We start from the raw sequence: 27,080 nt of genomic DNA, 5'->3' as shown, positions 1-27,080 counted from the left end.
TGTTCTTCTTTCTTTCGGTATGATCTATGACATTAATTGGCTTTCAGATGGTAAAGCAACCTTGTATTTCTGGGATAGATCCCACCTGGTTATAGTATATAATCCTTCTTATACATTGCTGGATTTGGTTTGCTTATTTTGTCAAAGGCTTTTTCATCTATATCCATGTGGGATATTGTTCTTTAGTTTTCTTTCCTTGTGATGTCATTTTCTGGCTTTGGTATTGGGTAATATGAGCCTCAGAGAATGAGTTGGCTGCCTCTTCCTTTTTCTGGGAGACTTTATAAAGGTGGGATGTTCTTTATTCTTTGAATGTTTGGTAGAATTCACCATCTGAGCTTGGACTTTTTTGTTTCGAGATTTTAAATTACTAGTTCTTTTTTTTTTTTTTTTGGCTTTTTATAGATCTATTTAGATTTTATATTTTTTCAGTCAATTTAGGTAATTCATGTTTTTCTAGGAATTCGTTCATTTCATCTAAATTATCTAAATTGTTGGCATGCAGTTACTTATAGTCCTTTTAGCTTTTATGAGGTAAGAACTGCTGTCTCCTTTTTCACTCCTGAATTTAGTTATTTGTGTCTTCTCTTTTTCTTGGTCTGTCTAGCTCAGGAGTCCACAGATGACAGCTCACAGGCCAAACCCACTGGCAGCCACTGTTTTTGTATAGCCTCTAAGCTAAAAATGGTCTTTTTATTTTTAAAGTGTTGTAAAAACAAAACAAAACCAAAAAATACAAAGAATATTGACAGAAACCGTATGTGGCAGCAAAAGCTAAAATATTTACTATCTGGCCCTTTATAGAAAAAGTTTATTCATCTCAAGTCTAGCTAAAGATTTGTTAAATTTCTTGGTGTTTAAAAAAAAAAACAGCCATTATTTTAATTGATTTTCTTTTTTTCTACTTCGTTGATTTCTGCTCTAATCTTTATTTTCCTTTGCTTACTTTTGGTTGAGTTTGCTTCTTTTTTGGTGGTTGGCTCCTAAGATCTTTCTTTGTTAATATAGGCATTAACAGCTATAACATTTTCTCCAAGAATTGCTATAGCTATTTTGCGTCATGTCATGTTTTCATTTTCATTCACCTCATAGTCTTTTCTAATTTTCCTTGTGATTTCTTCTTTAACCCATTGGCCATGTAGAAGTACGTTGTTTATAGCCACATATTGGTGGTAGATTCCCCCAATCCTGCTATTTTTGAATTCTAACAATTTTGTTGTGGTGAGAGAACACACTTTATATACTTTTAGATCTTTAACATTTTCTGATCCCTGTTTTGTGGTCTAGTATGCAGTCTGTTGTTATTGGGTGGGCGTTCCATAGTTAGATGTCAGCAGGTTGATGTTGTTGGTTGATGGTGCAGTATTTTGTCAAGTTATTCTGTCCATGCTTGTTGGTGGGGTATTGAAGTCTCCAACTCTGATTGTTGAATTGTCTATTTCTCTCTTCAATTCTGTTCATTTTTGTTTCCGTTTTTTCACTGCTGTTAGATACATGAATATTTATAATCGTTATATCTTTCTGATGGATTGACCATTCTGTCAATGTTTAATGTCCCTCTTTGTTTCTATTAAAGTTCTTTGTTTTAAAGTCTGTTTTGCGAAATTGAGTTATTTGTAGTGAGGTGGATGGACTTAGAGTCTGTCATACAGAGTAAAGTAAGTCAGAAAGAGAAAAACAAATACCGTATGCTAACACATATATATGGAACCTAAAAAAAAGAAAAAAAAAGGTTCTGATGAACCTAGGGACAGGAATAAAGATGCAGACGTAGGGAATGGACTTGAGGACATGGGGAGGGGGGAAGGGTAAGCTGGGGTGAAGTGAGAGAGTGGCATTGACATATATACACTACCAAATGGAAAATAGATAGCTAGTGGGAAGCAGCCACATAGCACAGGGAGATCAGCTCGGTGCTTTGTGACCACCTAGAAGGGTGGGATAGAGAGAGAGGGTGGGAGGGAGGCACAAGAGGGAGGGGATATGGGGATATATGTATACATATAGCTGATTCACTTTGTTATATAGCAGAAACTAACACAACACTGTAAAGCAATTATACTCTAATAAAGATGTTAAAAAATAAAATAAAAGTCTGTTTTGCCCTGTATTAGTGTAACTACTTCATCTCCCTTATGGTTATAGTTTGCTTGGTGTATCTTTTTACATCCTTTCACTTTCAGTGTATTTGTCTTTGAACCTGAATTTTGCCTCTTATAAATAGCATACAGGTAGAACTTGTTTTGTGTTTTTTTTTTAAATTGCAGTTTGACAACTTTTATCTTTGATTAGAATTTTGAATTTATTCACATAATTTAAGTTTTTTACGATTGGATTTATGCCTGCCATTTTGCTATTTATTTTCTATGACATTATTTTTGTTCCTCTGTTCTTTGTTTACTGCTTCCCTTTTTAAAAAATTAAATATTTTCTAGTGTACTGTTTATAATAAATTATTGATTTTTAACTCTTTTTGAATTATTTTCTTAATGGTTGCTCTGGGAAGTCTTTTATTATCTGTTCTTTCATGTGTTTTTACTTAAGTGCCCAGTTATCTTTGTGTACTGGTCGTTGTATTTGAATACTTCTCTGTGGAGTTAATTTGAGGCCTTGAATGGAAGTTCTTTCCCTCAGAGGTTTTCCTTTGCTTCTTGCAGGTGCCTGGGAGAACCACCATCCTGGGACCCTTGTTATCCAGTCTTGAGGCTCCCAGGCCCTGTTAGGCTGCGTGTCTCACACACCTCTTACCTTGAGGAGGTGACCTGCCATGGCCTGAGCTAGGAAGTGCTGTCGTTGAATAGCAGTCCCACCCCCACCCCGCTGAGTCTTGAGCAGACACTTGGCTCTGATTTCCATTCCCTGCAGCCTCGCAGGGTTACCAGAACCATCGGTCGGAATTTCAGCTGTTTCTTGTAGATCAGTGAGGACTTGAGGGTACAAGTGGCTTGTTTCCTCTCTCAGCTGATGCTTCTCAGAGATTTGGGCCCAGTAGTTCCCCACAATCTTGTTAACTCTATGTTTAAGACTCTTTCAATACCTTTTACAACTTTCTTAATTGAACAGAGCAGGATTATTTGTGTGCCATTAGCCTGTCATTTCTGCAAGTGGATTTGGAGGCATTTTGACCCGCCTGTGGGTCCTGCCCTGCCCTGTACAAGCCAAGTAGCAAAATCACGGGCAGACAACTTCTCTCGAGCTTACTTACTTCCCCTAAGTATCTCAGAGTTTGGGAAAATGTAGGTAGGTCACGTATGTGAGTCCCTTGACACCGTGCCTTGGAAATAGGCTCTCAGAGTGTGTGGGTTGGGTTTGCTCTGTTCTCTTCCCTGTGCTTCAGGATCCTCTGTTTGGAGTGTGGGTCCTGAGGCTGAGGTTTGACCAGGGAATTTCTATCTTTGTCTTCAAATACTATTTGTCTAAATGTCAAGCATAAGAAGACTTAACAAAAACAAAAAAATCGACTTTGCTTTCTTCCACAGAAGATCTTCTTGGCTGTAGACTATTATTTCCTTCATTTGCAAGTGGTCCGTCCTGCCCCTCACCCATCCTGGGCGTTGGTCATCCCTGGGAGTCCACAGACTCGGTCCCTCAGGACCACCCTCCACTCAGAAGCTGCAGAACTCAAAGATGCAGGTTTCTTTTAACTCTGAAATTCTTTGGCTAGATTAGTTTTTCTCTACCCAATATTTTTATGGTCAGAAAGGAAACAGTGTTCCATCTTGAATTAGTGTTATTTTTTATAATACATTAAAATTCTTTTCCCTTGGCTGCCAAGAACATTTCTTACCTGGTTATCATGGTGGAATCCTGCACACTTTAGGCAAATAAATATGGAGGTTTTGAACCCTCCCTCCTGTAGTAAGGATAGTCCATCTTCAGATACACCTTGGGATCAGGACATGCAGACTCTGGGCTTTTGCAGTTCATGCTTGATGACCCTTTGTATCCATCCTTTAGGCCCCCCTCCTATTTGCATTTCAGATACCAGCTGACTTTTATTAAAACCAGCTCCTGGTATGGGGTACCAGCTGTGAGCACAGTGACCTTGACCAGGGCAGGCCCCTCCCTGGGACGGGCGCTGATAGGCATGGCCTCCGGTGAAAGGTGGTGGGATCACAGCCCACAAGCAGAAACACATCTGGGCTTGTTATTAAAATATCGCATCACTTTTCATGTATAATAAAGATCTTTTCATGTTTCCATCTTTCAGCAACTTTTTCCTCTTTCAAAATGGTCTTGGGAGAACAAGGAGCTTATCTATAATCTGCAGAGTCACTGTGCCGCTGAGACAGTTTGTTACTTTGTTACGCTATCACTTTGCCATGTGTTCGTCCTTGACCTTCTCAGCTGATGGTCAGGGGTGTGTTAAATGTCTTCTGTATTCTCCTCATACTTGCAGATGTTCACTTTACTCAGACACCCAGCAGCAGAGGTGATTCCGGTAAACGAGGTGATGAAAGACTATATTAGAATGTTCTTGAGAGCTAAGACTTTCTGGACAGTTTTGCTTTTTGCGTACGTAGATCCTTGAACTGTAATACTGGACCCTCCGTTGATCCTGTGTTCAAATTTTAACCCTGACATGTAATTGCTATGAGATTTTGGATGAGTTCCGTAGCGATTCCAAACCTTGGTTTCCTTGGCTACAAAATGGGGATAATATTAGCTGCTCTGTCTCCCAACTATAGAAGATGTGATAAATATCAAAAAAAGAGTGTTGTGTTTTATAAGTGGTGAGGTGGATTGAAAATACAATTCAGTCCTGAGAAGACACTTCATTTGTTCTACAAATATTTTTTAAGTCCAGCCAAATACAGGAGCTGAGCTGGTCCACACAAGATGCCCCATCCCAGTGGACATCTTGGTGCCACTGAATAAGTGTGGGAATTAGAGGCCAGAAGGCTTGTGGTGTGGTTCCTGGGGTGCTTGCCTGGGTTTGGAGGAAGTGGGGCTTGCATGTGTGGTGGTGCCACTGCACAGCGTCCTGGAGGAGGTCACGCTGTGAGCAGAGACTAACCCTAACCCTGACCCCGACTGTGGCTTCCTCTACTCTCCCCACTTTCTCTTTGAAATACTAGCCTGGTCCTGTGCAGACTTGTGCACCTTCCCACACGTAACCAGGAGTCGGGACTGGTTTAGGAAACCTCAGAACTTTGTAGGATTCTGCGTGAGGCCACCAGACACAGGGCCGTTTTTCAAGAGTTTGATCAATAGACCTTCCCTTTCAGGGAAATTTCCCTGCTTTTGTCTCTGCCCTGCTGCCTTGCTATACCCTTTGTGGGAGAGAAATAGGCTAAACTCTAGCATAACTTCTTTTTATCCTCCTCACATCACCCACCCTTTTCTGCTTCAATTTTCCTTGTTTTCCTTTTTAAGATTCCCAGCTGTGGCTGACCATGCACATGCCTGCAAGCATGTTCCTGATGGGAGCCAGGGAAGGATTCAGGCCTGGAATAGCTGACTTCTCTGCTCCTGTTCTGACAGCTTCCTCCCTGCATTTCTGTTCCCACCTTCACACCTGCTTCCTGCCTGCTGGGGGTGCTGCTGTGCCTGGAGGGGCCCCTGCCCTGCCTGTGCCCCTCCTTCTCCCCCCCTTGCCCCTCCTTCTCCCCCCCTTGCCCCTTCCTTCTCCCCCTCCCCTCCTCCCCCTCCCCTCCTCCCCCTCCCCTCCTCCCCCTCCCCCCCTCCTCTTTCAGCACCTCCCTCCCCACCTCCTCACATTAGCCACAGGCTTCCTCTCAGCTTACTTCATCCACAGCTCGTTTGATTAGCACAATGCTCATGAGGCCATTTTGCAGAAATAAGAGATATAAATACAGCTCTTTTAGTTTATCTTATTGCTCAGTTTATCCTCCCAATGACATAGTGGGCATATTTGTACCTTTAAATAAAACACTGAAATCTTTTTGATTTTTTATCAATTTAAAGCACTTTTTTAAGTTGTGAGATGGAACGTACCTATAGAAAAATACACAGAACATACATGTACACTTCAAAGATTAATTAGGAGGTAAATACATGTGTAACTACGACTCAGTCAGGAAGTACTGCATTGCTAATACCTTAGAGGTACACCCTGACTCCCTCCCCACAAAGTCATCACTATTCTGACTTTGGGATTATAATTTTCTTGCTTTTCTTTATGATAGTTCGTATTAAGTGTATATTTCTTAAATAATCCGGTCAGTTTTGCTTGATTTTGAGTTTTAAATAAACGGAATAATACTATGTATATTCTTTTGTCTTGCCTCTTTCACTGAGCGTTATGTCAGTGCAATTCATTTATGTTGTGTGTAGCTGTTGTTTAATTTCACACTTGAATGGTATTTGACTGTAGAAATGCGCACAATTTATGTATCTGTGCTGGTATCTGTGAACATCGGGCTGTTCCCCGATTTGAATGATGCTGTGGTGAACGTTCTGTATATCTCTTCTGGTACATACGTGTAAGACTTTTTCTGCCCATGTGGTGAAGTTATTAGGTCTTAGGGATCTGAGTCTCCACCTTTCTGGACGTGCCCCACTCTCTTCCCCAGGTCCTCATCCCTGCCAGCCGTGTGAGTTCTGGCCGGAATTGTCCAATTTCCCGCCTGTCCTACACTGCAGCCTGGGTACTCCCGTTTCCCGGTCGACTGACAGGGTCATGGACTGCTGTGAAGCATCTGAACTGCCTTTTCTGGTCTCTTGCCTGCTTTACTGTCGGGCTGTCTGTCTTGCTTGTTTGTCAGAGTTGCTTCCAGGGAGTTTAAAATGTGTTCTCTCCTGCAGGATGACGTGATGATGCCTCAGAGGGTGAGGCTGCAACACGCAGCCGCTGTGCGACACCCAACAAGTGTGAGTACGGATGTTTCTGCATGTTTCTGCTGCATTGTTACACCTTTTGGTAGAACTGCCATTACAGCTTTTTAGATTAAGATTCTTCCTTAGGATAGGAAGAGTCAGTTTGTAATCAGACTGCCCCCTTGGAGAATGATGTGTGCCTGGTGTGTCTGCGCCCTCAAGGGTGTTTTCCTTTGAAGGAAAATGTGCTTCTTGTTTTGGGTAGCAGTGGTTACTTTCAAATGGGTCCAAAGTATTTTTTTGGTTTGGTTTAGTTTAGTTTGGTTTTATCAGCATTTGAGAAGCTGTGTACCTTGGACATGAAAACACAGGTTGAGAGCTGTAGGATGTATCAGTTAAAAAAAAAATTCCATTAGCTACATAACCTCAGACTACGTTCTCATCTTTCGACTGGCTTCCCCTTTGGCCCCCATGAGCCAGGCTCTCCAGGACCCATCCTCCTTGGCATTCGCTGGGTGAGAGCTCACTTCCCCCCACAGGAGCCCCATTTCAGGGAGCGTCTCCCAGCCACTTGGACCTGGGGGAGCATCTCGGGCCCGTGGATTCCTCGCTCCCGTGTGACTCAGGGTCGGGGGTGGCCCAGGTGGTTGAACCCCAGAGCTGGTGTCTGACCACAGAGCCCACTGCTCAGATCTCTATGCTCAAATTTTAGTAAAAATATCTTTGAATTATTGTGGTGATCACTGGTTTTGAAAGTGGGAAGGAGAAAGGTCTGGAACTGTCTTAAGATACATGGTGTCTGATTGCCTGGGAACAGCCTCCAGGTTTGCTCACTTCTGCTGCAGTGCCATGTCCAACCATGTCCACACACTAAAGCATCTCCAGTGCACATGAGCCCCTGGGATCTGATCCCAGGTGTTGGTGGGACCTGAGACTCTGCATTTCTCATGGGCTTCTGGGCACTGTGTTTGGGGTCTGACTGCCTGGCCACTGGGCCTTCACGAAGGAAAGAGCCTGTTCGTGGCACAGGGCTCAGGGCTCAGAGAGTGGACCCTATGAAACGTGTACTGAGTTAAGACAAAGGCTCAAATATACACTTCCTTCAGATACAATTTCTCAAGGAGTTTGAAGGACGTTTGTTCACCCAAGATGAATTCTTTCTCTTCCAATAGCCCCTTATTTTGGAGCTCTGAATTTAGCCCACTGATTTTCTCCTTCTAGGAAATGTAGCCCCTCATGCTGTGTCTCCAGCTGCCCAGCCCCTGCACACCTGACAGTGACTGGGGACTTGGCTGTCATGTAAACAAACCTAGGCACTCTGCCTGAGGGCCGTTGTTGTCTTTTCATGGACTAGGTGACGTTTTACAACCTTAAGTTTGATGCTGAGGATTCTTATCCTCAGAAGTGTAATTGCCCTTATATTGCTTAAATTTAAACGTTGTCCTTGAAATACGCCTGTAAGAAGATAAAAATGGCCTTCGGCTACTTCTTGAGAGGCCGCTCCACTGCCTCTCAGGCTGGAGCTTCCAGAGGCTAGATGTGAGGGAGGTTCAGAAGTGCCCAGCCGCCTCTTTATTGAGAAGTGGCCCTTCGCCGAGGTAGCATCATGGGGGCCACTGCACGCTCTGGGTCTGATGGCGGGGGGCTGGTGTCACCTGACTCACCAGGACTGCTGGAATCCTTGGGCCGGTCCCCTAGGGCCCAGAGTCCGTTCTTTGACCAGAAGGTCAGGAGTGGTAGTAACTAGACCAGCCTTCGGGGAGGGGCCCACAGCCTCTTCTCTGGCCCGACAAGCCAGCAATGCCCACCCCAGCGCCCACCCCCAGTGCCCCCAGGTCCACCCACAGCGTCTCACAGGTCTGCTCCTCCCAGCAGACTCCCCTGCTCACTCACCAGGGCCTGGGGGCTTGTGTGTGTCCTTGCCCTGAATGGGGCTGGGCTGCAGTATCAGTCCCTTTTGGCATTGTGCCAGCGCACCACGCCAGCCTGCCTGTGAACCTGCTCTGTCACTGGGTCCTGGGGACCAGCCCCGTGAGGCCCTGGGTGCAGCTGAAGGAGAGGTCAGAGCCATGGGTGGGTGACCCGTGGAGTGGTCTTCATGGCCGTGAGGCCACTCAAGCTCATGCCTTGGTGGTCTGACAGTACCCAGCTCCTGGTGGGCAGTGTGGCCACGTGGTGCCCTGGCCACGCCACCTTGAATGGCCCCCAGCTCCATGCCACAGGGTCCTGGGGTCTGTGCTGTGACGGCCCCGCTGGGGCTGCAGGTCTCCACATCGTCGACTGCCACCAGCTTCCTCCAGGACTCTGCAGCCTCAGGGCCAGATGGCAGTCCCGTGCTTCTTCGGACCCCACTCTTAACTATGGTCAAGGGTGAACAGGACCCCAAGTGGCCCAAGGAGACCGGCCAAGTCCTGTGCCTCTCTCTTCATGGTCCCTCACCTCAGAGGTAGTGTTGCGGTGCCCAGACCTCTGGAACCAAAAGTCTTGCTCATCAGGTGCCACAGGATGTCCTCAACACGGTGGCCAGCACGACGAAAATGTCCAGCGTGCAGACCACTGAGCAATGTGAAGACAGCAGAAAGGGTCCCAGTGCTGACTCGCCGATGCAGCATGTGCGCGGGACGTCTGCTTCTGCAGGGGTGTGTGGGGGCCAGCACCCCCTTCCTTCAAGCCTCCAAGGTAGCCCAGTGTCTGCTTTTTCCCCAGGATGTGATATTGTGTTCGATTTACACTCGAGGCTGGGATGGCCTCCACCTGCCCCTTGTCTTACACTAGCCCCTAATCACACCCCAGGGAACCCGTGTGAGGCTCAGCTGGGTGCTAAGCCTGTGCTTTCTGGTTACACGTTCAGGAACCTGGAAGTGGTCACTGGTGGGACCTGTGTGCCCATGAGCCCAGTTTATTACCTGACTTGTGGACCCTTACTCCAGTGGGCGTGATGGGTCTGGTGTCACCTGGGCCCTGTGTCCAGCCGCCTCACATGATCAGTGTCCCCTCCCGGCCTTAGATCCTGCATCTTCGGTGCACCTCCCCTGCCGTCACAGGTCCATCCTCGTGGGTGGGGCCTCTCCTTCAGGTGGTGGGTCTGAGTCTGAGAACTGGCCCAGATCTGGAAATGGTCAGGGCTGATTTTCACAGTTTCCAAGCACTTAGAATATATTCTACATTGAAAAAAGAATTTTGTCTGAAGAATTTTGTAACAAGTGTATATATTATAGAGAGTGAGATACTTTCAGATACATTGTCCACCCCCGCCCCCTTTTTTTGTGTGTGATTGGTTCACATGTGAAGTTACTTTTGGTGGTTCTCCATGTGTAAGTTCAAAGACCTCGAAATCTAGGGATATATAAGGACTTTGGAAAAAATGTAGACAGTGTCAGTTAATCTTAATTAAAACACATTGGCTGTGCCTTTATAAAGTTCTAGGTTACAGCTTTTCTTGCTAACCTGTATTAAGTGCACTTGATACTCTGCTCCCAGCGCTGGAGCACCTGTGCCCCCTCCGGCATCACAGGTTTGCAGCGAGACCAGGGGTTCCGAACAGTCCTGTTGCACCAGAACAAAATCAGCTTTAGAAGGGTTGTTGCTGTAGTGCCGGGTTTTTTAAAAGTCATGACCTACAAAAATCTTGAGTTGCTGGTTGGTGGTTTTGTTGATTATATCACATTGTTTGGAAAGAATGAAATGAATGCTAAGTATATGTTTGTCCTTGGTCATTACTTCTTTAAGGCCATTTACAAGAAAGCCATTTAATTATGAGGGTGGCAACTTCCATAAATTGTGCCGCTGCATATTCTCTGCAGAACTTCTGAGATGTTACGTGTCAGGCGTCACCGGTGTAGAATTTCTCCACCCACTTATTGAGCATTTTGGAGCAAGGATCCGCTCTGAGACAGGAGTTGGGTGGGGTCAGGGAAGCTGCTGTGTTTGGTCTGGGCCCCTCCCTGGGGGTTCACCTGCGCACGGGTGGAGGTGAGAAGCTCTGCATTCTCAGGAGTATGGAGGTGTTGAGGATGACGGTGGGAAGGAGGCGGGGAGCGCCTTGCGGAGGTACAGGGCACCCCAGAGCTTTTCCAGCACACGTGGGTGGGTCCCTCCCCGTGGCCTCAGGACAGGCCGATGGCAGGACTTCCTTATGTCCCCGATGTGAGTCTCCAGGGGGCTCGGGAGGGGTCCTCAGTGACCTGGCCTGGCTCGGAGTCGGCGACAGGCTCGTGCCCACCATGCCTGGTGGGAACGCAAAGCGGGAAGCGGGAGCTGTGGACCCGTTTCTGCCTGCAGGTGGCGCCAGGGCCATCACCTCATCTCCGCTCAGCGCAGCCTCCTCCCGCCCTGAGTGTCGCTGCTGCGCCTCTGTCCACTGAGCGGCACCGAATTGGTCAGGCTGAGCGTGTGCCCTGGGAGTGGCACAGGCGCTGCAGAGAGGGCACAGCTGTTTGAGGCGCCGATGAGGGGCTTACGCTGGCACGAGGTTTGGAGGCGGGTGGGTCTGCTGTCAGCATCTAAAGCCCGGTGGACGCTGCACCACTTCCAGCTCCGTCCTCACCACACCTTGGAGCGAGCACCGTCTATGTGCCCAGCGGAGGCTGGGAGAAGTGGGGCGCCGATGGGGGCCTTGCTCAGTCACTCAGGACGGAACCTGGTGCTGGGCCCTGTGGTCCAACTCTGCCTCATAGCACAAGAGATCGGCTGGGGAGGCCCCTGGCCCACGGTGCCCAGGGGTGGGTTTGCAGGTGGCGGGGCGGGGGGTGGTGGTGGTGGTTCTGCGTCCACGGTTGACCCTGATAGAGCCTGGGGGGTGGGACGTGCTGCCGGCCAGGCATGGGTCTCTGGGAATGCTTGGTATTTGGAAGGTGGGCGTGAGGCAGGAGGAGGAGAGGGTGAACGGGGGCTGCGGGGAGGCTGCAAGGGCCCTGCTGAAGACGGAACCAGTCCAGAGTAACGTGCTGGAGCAGGATGCCTGGGAGATATGAGCTGATGAGGGCAGCTCATGTCCTACCGTCTGGAGTAGTCTCTCAGGTTAAAAACCACAGGGCTTCCCTGGTGGCGCAGTGGTTGAGAGTCCGCCTGCCGATGCAGGGGATGCGGGTTCGTGCCCCGGCCCGGGAGGGTGCCGCGGAGCGGCTAGGCCCGTGAGCCATGGCCACTGAGCCTGTGCGTCCGGAGCCTGTGCTCTGCAACAGGAGAGGCCACAACAGTGAGAGGCCCGCGTACCGCAAAAAAAAAAAAAAAAAAAAAAATCACAGCAAAAGAGCTTGTGTTCCTCCACATCTGCCCCACGTTGATGTGACCACCACACATGAAAAACAATCTGTGCATTTAGGTTTTGTGGAGTGTGGCCTCCACACACCCCAGCCACATCTGACATGTACCGTTCCAGACGAGTAAGCACAGGTGAGCCTCTCAGGAACTAGCAGGTGTTTGAATGGCCCTATTTCCTAGTGGCAATTGTTGTCCAGGTAAGTAGAAGTTGATCGATAAGTCATTTTTTCGAAAAGATTTTTGATGACAAGAAGCATTTGGGAGTATGAAATAAGGAAAATTGTTAATCTGACTTAAAATATTAAAACATTGCTTCCATTCCTAAATGTATCCACTTGAAGTATTTTAAGGATTGGGTCCATAAGACAAATAGGAGTTGTTAATGAAATCTAATTTTAATTTATATTTTAGTAATCTTTATGCATAAATATAAATTAGGAACTAATTTCATAAGTATAACTAATTGATAAAATTATAGGCTTACATTTCTCTTCCCCCCACCTTTTTTTTTTTTTCATCTTCAGACCATGGTTCTGAAAGCCCTGCTTAGAGGAACCCTCTAGCAACACCATGAGGATGGTGGGTGGGGAGGGTGGGCTGCCCTCCTCTCAGAATTTGTGTTGCCGGGTCCCAGGTTCATTTTATAACTTCCCTACTTGAGTTTGCTGTGTGGGTGTGCGGTAACAGTTCTCATTTCCATTAAGAACTGAGGTTAGTGAAGTTTAAAAAATCCAGTTTCTGAATAAGATCTTGCAAATGGGTGCCGATCCCAGCAACGTCCAAGCCAAGCCACCCCGGAATGGCAGACCTCCTAACACGGCCACACTCTTGTCCCTTCCCTGCCCCGCTGGTTTTCTCTGTTGTCTTTTCTATTTTATTGACTTTTGCTTTTTATTACTTTGTTCCTTCTGCATTGCATGTAATTGGTTTTCATCTCCCGGCTTGGGTTTTACCTCAAGCCTCTTTCTTCCTGGTTTCCTCTTTCCTACCTTTTCGTTTAGTTTTGTTTTATGATTCCATTTTATCTGTACTATTGCTTTATCAGCTATCCCTCTTTGTTTCATTATTTTTCAGTGGTTGGCCTAGGGTCTGCATCTTACCCCTCACACGCTACTTTAAATAAATGGCACTTTTATTAATAAATAAATGGCACTTAAATGGCACCATCTCACATGGAGCGTAAGAAGATTACAAAATCACATCCTGTCACACAGTTTATGCTGTAAACTCCACAGTGTTTGCTTTTATTTTTACCAAAGTCAATTATCTTATAAAGAAGTTGCACATGGAAAAATGTCTTCTGCTTTTACACATCTGTTTACCGTCATTGCCACTTGCCATTCCTTGGTATAGCTCAGGTTGTTTCCTTCTCCCCAGAGAGCTTCCTTCATCTTTTTTTGTAATTTAAGTCTTCTTGTGATGAATAATTTTGGCTTTTGTTTTTCTGAAAAAGTATTTCTTTTGCTTTAATTTTTTAAAATTATAGTAGTTGGCTAATGAATTCTAGGTTGAAGTCATTCTTTCTTTAAAGATGTCTCTCCGTTGTCTGGTCTCCATTGCTTCTGTGGAGAAGTCTGCTGTCATCCTTATATCCGGTTCTCTGTGTGTAATAGGTGTTTTTCTCTGACTCCTTTTAAGATCTTCTGTTTAATACTGGTTTTCAGCAATTTGATTATTATGTACAAGCATGAATTGTTTTTTTTTTTAAAGGTTGGCTCTGCTGGGGCTTTGTTGAAGTTCTGAGATATGTGGTTTTACAGCCTACATCAAATTTGGAAAAATTTTGACCATTATTTCTTCAAGAATTTTTTCAGTCTCCCACTCTTGGGGTTCATTCAGCCTGTGTCTATTGAGCACCGACTGTGTACAAGGTACCGTGCTGGCCTGGTGTCCACAGTGGTCTGGCGTGAGGGCAGGGCAGACAGCACGGGAGAGGAGCTCGGCATCCCACTGCAGGTGCCTCTTTTTATGGTTTGCCTTTGTCTTCCCTGTGGTCCAGGCCAGCATTCTTTTAAAACATGTTAAGGCAAACAAAATATCCTCACTTTGGTTCTTTGTAGACCAGCACTCACAGTGTTTAAAGCCTCAAAGAACAGCCAGCCCCCAAAGCTCCAGCTTCATTTCGTGTTCACCTAATCCTCCTCCTCCATGTGAGACCCCACCCAGCGTGGTTCACCCTTCATCAGAGGCAGAGAATGGAAGAGGAGGTTTGGGGAAGGGGCTCAGGCACTCACCGTGGAAATAGCACAAGTCAGCTCATGTCCCAGAAAGACCACGTCTGCCGCCCCTCACGGTCTGGCTGCAAGTGTGGCTTTCGGCACGGGCTGGACTGGGCTGCACTCTGCTGGTCTGCCGCCCCCAGCAGCTGTTCATGGCGCAGCAGTCATGAGGCCGGGGCCTGGGTGTTTGTGTAGAAGTTAAGCCTCTTCATCTTCATGTTTGGGAATACTTTTGAAACAGGATTTCTACCTCACAGCTTTGATCCACATTTTTGTTTTTTGACTCAAAATCTTTCCTGTTCAGCAATCGAATGCAAGACAGTGTCAACAAGGCCAGAGAACAGATGGAATAGACAGCTTCAAAAAATACGCTTTGGTCAGATCGGGCGTGGTACCTCGCAACTGGGCAAGGTGATCATTCGAGGGCTGTTCTAACTTACAGCTGAATTTTGTATGTGTTTTTAGGAGAAATATATGCAAAGTTCACACATAGAATTCAGCAGTATGTAAAAAGAATACAGACCTATGGCCAAGTATGTTTTATCCCAATCAAGAAATGGATGAAAGACATGAAAGACTCTTCCCTGGAAAGTCAGGCAGATGAGAAATTAGTCCCTGGAAGGAGATTCAGCCTTTTGAGCCACCGGGGGTGCATATTACAACCACAACAAGGTACCACACACACCTGTCAGAAAAGCCAGAATAAAACACAGGGCAAGGATGCAGGGAGACTGGTCACACACGCTGCCGTGGGGATGGAAGTGGTGCAGCTGCTCGGGAAAACAGCAGTTTCTTTAAAAATTAAACATGAAACTACCATACGACCCACAGTCACGCTCCTGGGTGTTTATCCCAGAGAAACGAAGACTTAACATTCACACAAAAACCCCTGTGTGAGTGTTTGCAGCAGACTAATAATAATAGCTTCAAACTGGAAACAGCCCAGGTGTCCTGTAGAGGGTTGAGCTGTGGAGTATTTTTCAGCCAAAAAAGGAACAAATCTCCAGGGAATCACCGAGTGAAAAAAGCCAATCTTGAAAGGCAACACACAGTGTGATTGCATTTATGCGATGTTCTCGAAAAGACAGAATTACAGCACTGCAGTAGCAGGTTCACGGCTGTGAGCTGGGTGTGGGGGGGAGGCGCAGCTATAAAGGCACCACGAGGGGTCCCTGTGGCCGTGGAAACGCCCAGGGTCCCTCAGCCCAGTGGAGGCCACGTGTTGGCTTTTCAAGATGTTACCATTAGAGGAAACGGTGTAAAGGCTACATGGGATCTCTGTGTATTATTTGTTAACACTACATGTGAATCTACCATTTCTCAAAAAAAAAAAAGCTTAATTAAAAAAAACACAACAAAAAAGGACCTATTGTATAGCACAGGGAACTCTACTCAATATTCTTTAATAACCTATATGGGAAAAGAATCTAAAAAAGAATGGATACATGTATAACTGAATCACTAAAAACAAAACAAACAAAAAACAAGCACACAACAAAATTCAAGCAAAAACCTCACAACTCTTCAGTAGCATAACTGCATTAATATAAATTAATCAGCATGTGTAGTGCTGTGTATATTAGAGCAAGATTTAAGAAACTCAAATATTGTGGGGTGACTTTTGATAGTTTCTCAGTAAGGTCACTTGGGCAGTGATATAGGTTTGCCGACCACTCTGACCTTCCTCACCGTGTTCCTCGGCGGTCAGGGAGGTGGAGAAGGCACAGCCAGGGGATTAGAGGTTAGTGTCGTTTCCCCGAGGCCAGCCAGCCTCTGAGAGCCTTACAGGACCCTCACCAAGGGGCAGGCTCTCTGCTGCCACGGGCACCCCGGCTGCCCTCCCCAAGCCAGAAAGGAGGAGAAAGGCCCCCTCCTGCTGCTGCGAGGGGTCCCTCCCTCAGAAACCAGCCCGTTCCCTGCCTCTGAGCCCTGGGGCTGCTGGTGTCTGAGCATCAGGACCCCTGATATCTGTGGCAGGAACCAGCCTCTCTCCAAACCTGCCTCACCGACCAAAGGGCTGGACCTTTTTACCTCTGAGCAGTCTTAGAGATGTGTAAACGCGCTGCAAGCAGATACCCCAGCAGAATGTGCAGGGGGGCTTCCCTAGGTGCTGGGGCACTGTCAGACAGCAGGACAGGGCTGCCGGGAGTCAGCGTGCGGAGCTGGGTATGCGGAGAGGGGATCGTGTCCATGGCCAGGAGGAGGCAGGGCCGGGTTCCAGGACCAAGGGTGGAAGGAGGTGGTGATGCAGGGTACGGAAGAGGATTTAGAGGGCAGCTAACGCAGATTCTTCCTGGGATGGGGTGTGCCCGTCTGGTGGCGTCGTGGGGTGGGGGGCTGCTGTGGCAGCCTAGACAGAGGGAGGCGGCCAGGGAAGTGAGCTCTTAGGGCTGCGACTCTTGTTTATTTAGAGGCTGGAAGGAGAAAGTTATTGAGAAACGGGGCTGTTCCAATGGCTGCAGTGGATTTATTTTAAGTCCTATCTGTTATTGTTTCACAGATTATCGGTTGCCAAGTGAGGAGGGAGCCCCCCAACTCCACCGAGCGATACACGCGGTGGATCAACCATCTGGCACCCGACCAGCTGCTCACCCAGGTACGCCTGCCGTCTGCAGTTGGCCCCGGCCTCCCCGAGAGGGGCTTTTCATGCTCTTAGCACCTGTGTCTGCCTGCCTCCTGGGCGCAAGGCACAGTCCAGGTAGGCGCTCCCTGGAGAAGGGGGACAGCGTTTCAGAGGAGCCCGGCCTGGGGCGAAGCTGGAGCCAGAGGGCAGGTGTGCAGGGCACCCGCAGGCCAGGCGCGTAGGCTGAGGCGGACGGATCCAGAGGGCAGGAGGCCAGGGCTCGGGCAGCACTGAGCTGCTGCGGGGGTGAGGTGTCCAGGAAAGGCCTGAGTGTCTGGTGGGGCGGGGCCGTCCCCGAGCAGGGCAGCTGGAGGGGGGCCGGGTCTGGGGGAATGAGCTGAGATGCACCGTCTGGGTGGAGCTGGTCAGCAGACATCAGGAGCCCTCGGAGCTAGAAGAGGGCGTGGGCTGAAATCAGACTAGAAGCCACCAGGAGCGGGGCCACGGCCTGGGGGAGGAGGCCAGGAAGAGGTTCTCGGTCTCAGCTGTGGGGTCCAGAAACCCACGGGACTTCGGGTGGGTCCACGACCGTGTGTTGATGAGGTGTTGAGTGAGGACAAGAACCAAAGATCCTCTGTTCATCCACCTTTGAAAACCAGCCACTGCCTCAGCGTGCCAGCAGCCGCTTAATGCTCCATAGCAAATCACCCCAAACAGAGACTTAAAACAGCCCCGGCTCTTGGGGGTGGGCCCAGGCGTGCTGCATTTGCCTCTTGGCCCAGCCCTGGTGCCCCGCCGACGGCAGATGCTCCAGACTCTTCCTCCTGCTGGACGAGCTGTTCCCAGGACTCACCCCGCCCGCCCCCCCACCCCCACCCAAGACCGGCGAAATGTGCTCCTCAGGGTGGGGGCCCCAGCCAGAGGGTGAGGAGTGGGGAGCAGCCCCCCAAAGCCCACCAGGAAGTAGCTCTAGAAGGCCTGGAAACATTCTCCCCCCAGTGAGGTGCTGGGGTCTGTCCCACGTTGCGATTTCCTGTGATCCTGCCATATAATGAAGTGCTTTTTTCTAAACTCTGAATTTTGAAAACTGAAATCTTGGTATAATGGAATGATTTATAATGATAATCAGCTTCTGAAATTAGAGCTGCTTGTGATTATGGCATCAGGTGTTCTGTTCACTGAACTCAAAGTGACTCAGAAGAAACCCTGAGAGTTTCCTCTTGTGGGGCTGTTTCACGTGCTTCTTTGGATAATCCAAGATTATTTACCCTTTCCTCTTCAGTGTTGGGTTTGCCAGTTGCTTCTGTTATCAAAATGACTTCACCAGCTTTTAAGTTCTATGCCGTTCAGGCTGGTCCACACACAGAAAAAGCACTTTTGCATTTGGATTTACTTTTCCCATTTTGAGATGAATATTCCAGTAATGGCCTAATAGCTACAGGTGGTGCACTAATAACAGGTAATAATAATAGGGGCACTAGTAACGAGTGAGGGCAGTGAGGGCACTGGGGAGGCTCAGTCACTGCTGCTCCCCCAGCCATGAGGAAAGGAGAAGGGCCGGTGTATGTGGCCCACGTGGCCTCCTCGGAGCTGGCAGGGTCTCTGCTGTTGGTGCGGGAGCTCACGGGTTGATGTTGACAGTCATGCGGGATGGTTGCAGCTCTGTCCCGTCTGCACCAAGCGGCCCTGGATCACCGACAGCCACTGAGCGTCTGGTTGCTGCAGAGCTGTCGGGAGGGTGTCCTTCTGCGCGGCGGGGCATACGAGCTGGTGGAGCTGTGAGTCCACAACAGCTTCAGGCCTCTGAGCAGAAGGGAGTCTTCTCTCCAGGTTGTGAAGGTACCTGAAGGAGAAGCCTTCGACCTTAGCATCCCGAGTTGGGAAGAGGGCCGAGGGCTCTGGGTACACAAGCTCTGGGTACCGCTTGCATCTCAGTTGGCATTTGGATATGAGTGTGCGAACCATCATTGGCGCATGGAGAATAAGCACTGGGTCTGTGACTCCTGTCGCCATCCCTCTCCTGGTCCTTCCCTCTGTGGAGCAGGTCCAAGCCGCGGGTCACGGCTCTGGGATGTACCACCTGTTTACAGATGCCCTCCCAGGACATGCACTGATGGTTTCAGAACAAAGAATCATAGCCGCCTCAGTGAAGAGCTAGTAAGAGCTTTCATATCCTAACTGGGAAATTAAAATGTCCCACTGAGTGTGAATCCCCTGGCCTGCGGTCAGCCCTGGGTCCCCCTCAGATGCACAGCTCTGCACCTGCAAGGGGGCTCTGGAAACGCTCACCTCAGTCCCAAGTATTAGAGGGTCTGTGAGTAAGTGTAGAGGTGGCTGCGTGAGAGAAACTGCTGAGCTGGCTTCTGCCATGTGCTGGATTTTCTGGGAGAACGTGAGTCACACAGAAACTGTGTGACTGAACACTGAGGGTATAATTTACATGCAGCACATTCTCAGCCAGAAATACAAGTTCTGAGCCGAGGGCAGACTTAACTGTTTTCTGTTAAGCGTCATAGAAATAATTAAGGTAGGGGCTTCCTAAACAGTGTTTTTCTTTAGCAAGTCAGGGGAATTAAAGTATAAAGTTTCTCAAAATAAAGTGAAAGAAGGTATCTCTTACTTAAGCCATTCCTCAACTGTTACAGTCCCAGAAATCACCAGCACTCTGTGGCGTCTTTGTTCATAGTCTAAATTGAGTCACATTTGTGAGGTGGAGAACAGCGTAATTTGGTTTGATATTTGTGTGTCTACTTGAATGTATGATTAGATACCCACCATGCACAAAGTTGAATCAGAGTACTATAAAATTAACACTCTGCTAATTCCAAATAAACCAAGAGGTGGAAAGTTGTCTGGACAAATGACCTGGAGCCTGTGCCAGCCTGAAAATGCACCTGTTTTAGGCAGTGCCCACTTTACACCTTCAGCGAGGGGCTGTTCCCAAGGGACCTGAATCTCTTGGATGGGGATGGGGGGCAAGGGGAGGCAAGGCCAGACCCCACCCCTGCCTCAGAGGCTGCCCCTGGGGGATCCTGGCAGCTCCAAGGAGGGGTTGGGGGCCCTGGCAGCCTGCATGGGTGGCTGGGTCCTTACCGAGGCCAATGAGCCCAGCCCTGGCTCCCTGGAGTATGTGCTCAGGTTCACAGCGGAAGGAAGACAGCAGGAGTGGGTGAGGCGCCCCCTTCAGCCCAGCCCCACCTGGTCCTTGTCCTCCACGCCTGCTCCCAGCTGCCCTTGCACCTCTCTCCAGGATCTGTGCTTCCTTGGTGTCTTAGCCTGCTCAGGCTGCCATAACAAATGCAATAGACAGCTATTTCTCGCAGTCTGGGGGCTGGAAGTTCTAGATCAAGGTGCCAGCAGGTGGTTCCTCCTGAGGCCTCTCTCTTGGGCGAGTAGACGGTCGTCTCCACCCCGAGTCGTCACAGGGCCTTTCCTCTATGGCTCACTCCCGGTGACTCGTGGATCATGGCTCCACCCATGACCTCATTTAACCTTAAAACCTCTTTAAAGGCTTCATCTCCAAATGCAGTCGCCTGGGGGGTTAGCGCTGCAGTGGGCTTTGGGGGACACAATTCGGCCCATAGAGTTTGGACACCCACTTTGGCTCCTCCACAGCCCCTGGTGGTCCCCCCTGGTCTGTGTCCCCTGCCCCTGGGCCCACAGGACACAGTGGTATGTGGACAGGGCTGCAGCGAAGAGAACAGCCCCCCTTCCTGTACAGCCTCTCCTTCGTGGCCCCGTGCATTCCACAGGGAGGGTGTCACCCAGCTTTCATCTGCCCGCAGCGTCTGAACAGCTTGGCGTGAACGTAAATGGGAAAAATGTACAACCCACCTGCCAGCACTAATGCACAAACTCTCACTTTATCCAGTATCCAAGGACTCTAGACTAGCAAAATTTCTAGATAATTAAAGTTTACCTCTGTAAGTACAGACTCTTTACCTAAACCAGCACTCCCCAAACTTGTTTGATCATAAAATAGCTCAAAAACTTGAAAACAATGCAGATCCCTCATCTACTCCCATAGAGTTTCTGATTTAGTGGCTCTGGAAATGTGCATTTTTAACACGTGCCTGAATATTTTTGATGAAACTCTTTGAGAATGTTATTCCTGCCTCTAATCTGGAGGCCAGGCTCCTGGTACCTGCACAGAGAAACTGCCTCCCCACCGGATCGTAGAGTCATTTTACAAAGCCTAACCAATTAAAAATTGTGTATTTTGAAATAACTCCAGACTCACATAGAAGTTGCAAAAATAGTAGAGTTCCTTTGTGCCCTTCACCCAGCCCCCCATTCGTAACATAGCCACAGTATGATGTTCAAACCAGAAGGTGCACACTGGTACAACCCTGCTCGGAGTTCACACGTTCTTGTTGGGGAGGGGTGGGGGGTTTGTGGAATTTCATCACGCGTCTGCATCAGCACAGCCCCTGCCACAGTCAGGATATTGGGACTATCCTGCACCCCAAAGAAACTGCTTGCTAGTCACACTTTGTCCTGCCCCTGCCCCTGCCCCTGGCAACAACTTCTCTGTCCCCTTCGCTGGAGTTTTGTCGTTTGAGGCAGTTATGTCAGTGGAACCACGCCTTTTTCATTCCGCATTGTGCCCTTGAGATGATAGTTTGTTCCTCCTGTTGCTGAGAGAGTCCAGTTGCAGGGATGCGCCCGTCATTGTGGGGCTGTGACAAGTAGGGCCGCTGAGACCCTGATGGACAGGCTTCACTTCCTGTGAGCACCGGGTTTGGGACTGTGCATCTGTGTTCAAGTTGAAGTCCACGCAAGGCTCCCGGAGTGGCCGCGCCATTTCCCCTCTTGGCACTTGGTGGTGTCAGATTTTTCATGCCAGTCATTCCGTGATGTCTCATCACTGCTCTGCCTTGCATTTGCCTAACGGCAGTTTCTTATGTGCTTATGCACCATCCACTAAGCGTCTGTTCTGATCTTTTGCCCATTTTCTTATTGGATTGTTTGTTTTCTTGCTATCGAGTTTGAGTTTCCTTTTGGACAGAAGTCCCTTGTTAGGTGTGTTTGCAAGTCTTTTCTCCTTATCTATGGCTTTTCTTTCATCTACTTAACAAGAGTCTTTCACAGAACCAAAGTTTTTAATTTTGGTGAAGTCCAACTCATCTATTTTTTAAATAGATTGTGCTTTGGGTATCAATGTCTAAGGATGCTTTATGTAACTATAGGTCACAAAGATTTTCTCCTAAAGTTTTATAGTTTTACGTTTTACACTTAGAGCTATGATTCATTTTAAGTTGATTTTTGTGTAAGGAGCGAGGTTTGGATCAAGGCTCTTTTTCTTTCTTTCTTCCTTTCTTTTGCTTACAAATGTCCAAGTGTTTTCACACCATTTTTGGTGAGAATACTACCTTCCTTTATTGCTTTTGGCCTTTGTCAAAAATCAGTCAGCCGTGCTCGTGTGGGTGTGTTTCTGGGCCATTCTGTTGCATTGATCTGTGTGTCACTCCATGGCTACACTCTCCTGGTCACTGTAGCTGTGGAGGAAGTTTGAAATCAGTTAATGTGGTTCCTCCAACTTCATTCTTCTTTTTCAAAGTTATTTTTGCTATTCTAGTTCCTTTGCCTTTTCAAATACTGAGCAGTTCTTCAGTTCTGAGCAGGCACTGACCGGGTGTCCTAAAAAACTCAGTTCTGACTCCATGTGCCTGGAGACAGCGTCAGATCCCACAGATTAAGGGCTCAGTCCTACAAGATTGCCTCACTTCAGCCCAATCACAAGTCCAGGTCGTCACCTGTGCTTCCACTTGACTGGCTATAAATCAGGGTTCCCACGACCCCCTCCTCTGTCAATTAATTTGCTTGAGCCATTCACAGAACTCGGAGGAACATTCACGTATGTTTAGAGTTTACTGTCGTGGATATGATGAAGAATACAGGTGAACAGGTGCGTAGAGTGGGGTCCAGAAGCGTCCTGAGAACAAGAGCTTCTGTCCCCAAAGAACATGAAGATCCACCCACATTTCATGAATGCTGGCCTCTGGGCGGGGACCTTGCCTGTGTCACCCCCGTCACCCCTACCTGACCACCATGACTTTCTGGGACAGTGGTCCTCCTTCATTCTGTTGCCCAACCTGAGGCAGGTTCCGCTCGGGTCTAGCTCTAACCTGGATTCACACTGAGAAGGGGCCCCTGAGAAACTGGTGCCCAGCTCTTGCTGATTTGACACAGCACAGTCCAGCATAGTGAGATTTCTTCTTACGTGGAGGAGAGTAAATTAGCTAAGAATAATTTGGAAAAATTTGCTAGAACCAAAGATGTGGGCTGCCAGATGGAAAGGGCCCTTGGGTATCTTGCCCAGGGTACGAGAGAAGACCCTGCCCAGGATTTAAAGCCCTTGGGCAGTTCAGAGAGGAGAATAGCAGGAACAAATGTGGTCTTGGATTTCTCAGCAATTGCAGTGGAACCTGTAAGACACTGGGACACAAGTTTCAAAGTTCTCACAGAAATGGTTTTGAATGTTGAATTCTATGCCTAACGAAATTGTCAATCGTGTGAAAATATAACAAGGACTTTTTCATATAGGGAGTCAAAATATTTGTCTCTTACAAAAGCTTTCTCAGAAATTTACTGGAAGACATTCCATCAAATTAAGAAGCAAATTGAAGAGGAGGAAGATATGAGATCTAGGAAGCAGGTCTCCAACCTGGGAGGGAGGCCAGAAGCAGCCCATGAAGGAGTGGGGAGATAGAATAAGTGCTTTACACACAAGGAGCACAGGCCTCCTTTTCCTTCAATTATAGAAACACTCAATTAGGGAGCAAGGAAAACAACGGAGAGGCCTTTGTGTACAATGGGATGTGACAGGGGCAACCGCACTCAACCAGCTTCTGGTGCTTGAATGAAGCCGCAACAGCAAAGGAGCAGAAAGGCCCCAGGAAGAGCAGAGAGATTGAAGCTCACATCAGTTGAGACAGAGGAAGTTCTGGGCAGATAACCTCTCAAAATGAGAAGACAGAGAAGTGCAGCAGCGGGAAATACCAGACGCTCATGTTTTTATTCTAATCCAGTACCTGCGACATCCTGACGGCCCTGACTTCCCGACTGTGTCCTTCGTCCCCTTGTCTCCATCTCCCGAGGCCACTGGGCTTGCCCTGGGTACTGAGAGGGTCATGTCCGGCCCGGCTGAAGGACACTCGTGTGTGTGTTTGATGTTCTAGTTGTCCACGGAGGGGACCAAGCCACCCTTTACTCTGGTCACCCCTCCCCTAACAAGAGCAGCCCCTGACCATCTCCTCTGTACTTGCCATTCCACATACATTTTCTTTAAAAAACAGAAAAAGGGTAACTTTTTTAAAAGCTGAAACATTTCAGGGCTCCAGAAGTGCAGAGAATGTGCCTCCCCCTTGGCTGCAGTGCATGCCCTTGGATGACCCCCTCGTGGCTCGGTCTCGTGCGCATCCCGGCCCCTCGTCCCTTCCTGGACGGTGTACCCAAGATCCCCACTTCAGGTTCTGCTCGAGCCCGTGAAGGTCCCCACTGTGCGTGCTGGGTCCGGAGGCTGCGCCATGTTCCTCACTCACATGAGACCCCAGGGCCCTCAGGGCAGCTGCACCCTCTCCACTGCCGAACGTTCGCTGTCGGCAGCCCGTTCCTCAGCTTATACCCTGAGGCAGTCACCCCCGCAGCCAGCAGCTCCACTCTGGGACATCAGTCTTGGTCAGCCGCACCACCTCCCTGCTTCCTGACCCGCCCGCGGCCTCCCCAAAGCGGGCTGACAGAAGTGCCGACCTTGGTGATCTGCGTGGGGAGCCACACGATCCTTCTCTGATGACAAGGACCCAGGAGAAGCAGGAGAGTTTGATAGGATGCTCTTGAGTGGCTGAGAGCCAGGGCAGGGACGCAGGTGTCCCCCACCCACCCCTGGGGGGGGCAACAGGGCAGAGGCTCACCCTGTGGGGTCAGAGCCACAGTGGGGCAGGGGCCAGCTGGCCCAGGAGGCTCTCATGAGGTCCAGGGCTCAGGCCACACTGCAGGTCAACAGCGGCCCTGGTGAAAAAGCGCTGGTGTCCTGCTCCCCGGGTCCCTGCTGGAGTGGGCGCCCCCCTCCCAGCCCCCCTCAGGTTGCTGCCCCAGAGGCCCTGGCCTCTGTCTCCCCTCCAGCCAGCGCTCAGTTTCATTGTTGGTAAAATGCAAAGGTTCAGCAGCTACAGCCAGACTCCAGGCCCAACCATCTGTGTGACCCACGCATTTGAAGATATCTAGCAAAACTAAGTGAAGGTAACTTCGGCCAATCGAGAAGGCAGGGCATGAGGTGGAATCACGGGTTCTTTTCTGCCCGTGGGACCGGGCCTCCCACGTGCCCCTGACCCCACTCTTGTGTCTACTCTGTCATAGCTGCTTTGAAAGACCTTTCCTGTCATCCAAGTGGAGTCTCTACAGCCAGGCGGTTAGAACCCACCTGGGTCTACCAATTACATTTCACATATTCATTCAACTCCGTGTGTCTTTCCCTTAAAAATTTGTCCTTCACAGCTCAATGGTTTTTACCTAATTCTAATCGGTTAACATGCATAAAATTTTAAAAGTACTTTTTTTTTTTTTTTTTTTTGCGGTATGCAGGCCTCTCACTGTGGCGGCCTCTCCCATTGCGGAGCACAGGCTCCGGACACGCAGGCCCAACGGCCATGGCTCACGGGTCCAGCCGCTCCACGGCATGTGGGATCCTTCCGGACCAGGGCACGAACCCGTGTCCCCTGCATTGGCAGGCAGACTCTCAACCACTGTGCCACCAGGGAAGCCCCAAAAGTACTTTTTTTTTTTGCGGTATGCGGGCCTCTCCCGTTGCGGAGCACAGGATCCGGACACGCAGGCCCAGCGGCCATGGCTCACGGGCCCAGCCGCTCAGCTGCATGTGGGATCCTCCCGGACCAGGGCACGAACCCGCATCCCCTGCATCAGCAGGCGGACTCCCAACCACTGCGCCACCAGGGAAGCCCAGTACATATTTTTAAGTGGATTAACCTGTACTGTTTTTCTTCACTTTCTCATTTAAAAGGAGTATCTGCGTTATAGAGCCATGGTACACTAGCAAATTTTAGTTGAAAAAGTGGTTACTTACCAACTTTCTCCAAAAAGTACTATTGAGTAAAGAAACTTTGTATTGATGTCTGTGTCTTTATTAAATCCAGAAGCCATAGGTTTTGGATTTCATTTCAAAGTTTCTTTTTGTTGCTGTGTGGGTGTTAAAATGTCAGAATCCTGGAAAATTTGTTATCTGTCTAAAGATAGTCTTGCAACAAATTAGAATTTAGAAATGAGGATAATAAACCACAGGAATCTGGAAATGAGTCATATAAACTTTGCTCTTTTTCTCTAAGAAGAATTCATATCACTTCCTGGTAAGATATAGCTAATGAGGTCTATAAATTTCATTAAATGCTTCATTTTCTTTCTTTAACTCAAGGACTTCTCCTTTGTAAATAAAAAACGGAGCCCATTTTAAGTCCCTTATCCTTACTTTTGTGTTTTTAAAGCATCAGAAGCATTGAAAAGTATCCATCCGAATCCATATGTTTTCACACGCCTTTCTTGAGAACCAAGGTGGACTCTGTTCAGGACAAAGTATGGCCAGTAGCTTATGGAATGTTTCAGTTTGTGCTGTATACTCCCCAGGGCACACTGGAAGATTTTTAACTTGTATGAGCTACATAGAATTTATTTTTGCAAAGTGCACTTTCTGTTGGTGGCAAAATAAGGGGAGAGCCCAAAAGCAAACTCCCAGGTCCCAGAGCAGCAGCATGGCCCCTGAGCCTTGCCTAGAAGCCCCTTCTTTTCGACAAAGTTTCAAGAAACTAGATTATCTGAGTATTCACTTGGTGACATATCAGAACCAGAAGAGGGAGTGACACCTCAAGAGTGAGAGGAGACAAAAATCAATGAAAAGGAATCATTAGCAACTGCAAGCTTGGTGATCCTGGGGAGGTCTCCTCAGCCCACCTGCACTCTCACCTGTGTGCACTCCTCCCCTCACCTGTGTGTGTTCCTCATCTGTCCTAATGAACTAACAGGCCATTCTGTTTCTCTTCAGCTGGAGCCACCCCCCCCCCCCCCCGCAACCCGAACCCATGACCTGTGTTCACAGTAGGACACCAGTGGTGGCCTCGTGACCTGAAGCATTGTGTCACCTTGCCCACCAACCAGGGTCCTTCTGCCCCTTCAGAACTTGCCTTTTCTCACCCAAACATGAGCCAGAGGAGCTCACCTCGGTGCTCTGGGAACCAGGGCCACAGCTG

At 48.6% G+C, this 27,080-nt stretch overlaps 1 protein-coding gene across 1 annotated transcript in view; it reads left to right on the top strand.

Annotated features, from left to right (window-relative positions):
• Positions 1 to 27,080, top strand: part of B3GNTL1 (UDP-GlcNAc:betaGal beta-1,3-N-acetylglucosaminyltransferase like 1) — a 109,512-nt gene that overhangs the window by 40,841 nt on the left and 41,591 nt on the right. Inside the window, exons 6-7 of the mRNA XM_065897474.1 lie at positions 6,769 to 6,834; positions 16,762 to 16,857. Of these exons, the coding sequence (XP_065753546.1) occupies positions 6,769 to 6,834; positions 16,762 to 16,857 (162 nt within the window). The remainder of the gene's footprint in view (positions 1 to 6,768; positions 6,835 to 16,761; positions 16,858 to 27,080) is intronic.

This window comes from Phocoena phocoena, chromosome 19, assembly GCF_963924675.1.
Source record: "Phocoena phocoena chromosome 19, mPhoPho1.1, whole genome shotgun sequence".
NCBI classification, from domain to species: domain Eukaryota; kingdom Metazoa; phylum Chordata; class Mammalia; order Artiodactyla; family Phocoenidae; genus Phocoena; species Phocoena phocoena.
This window is presented reverse-complemented; position numbering and strand designations above follow the sequence as displayed.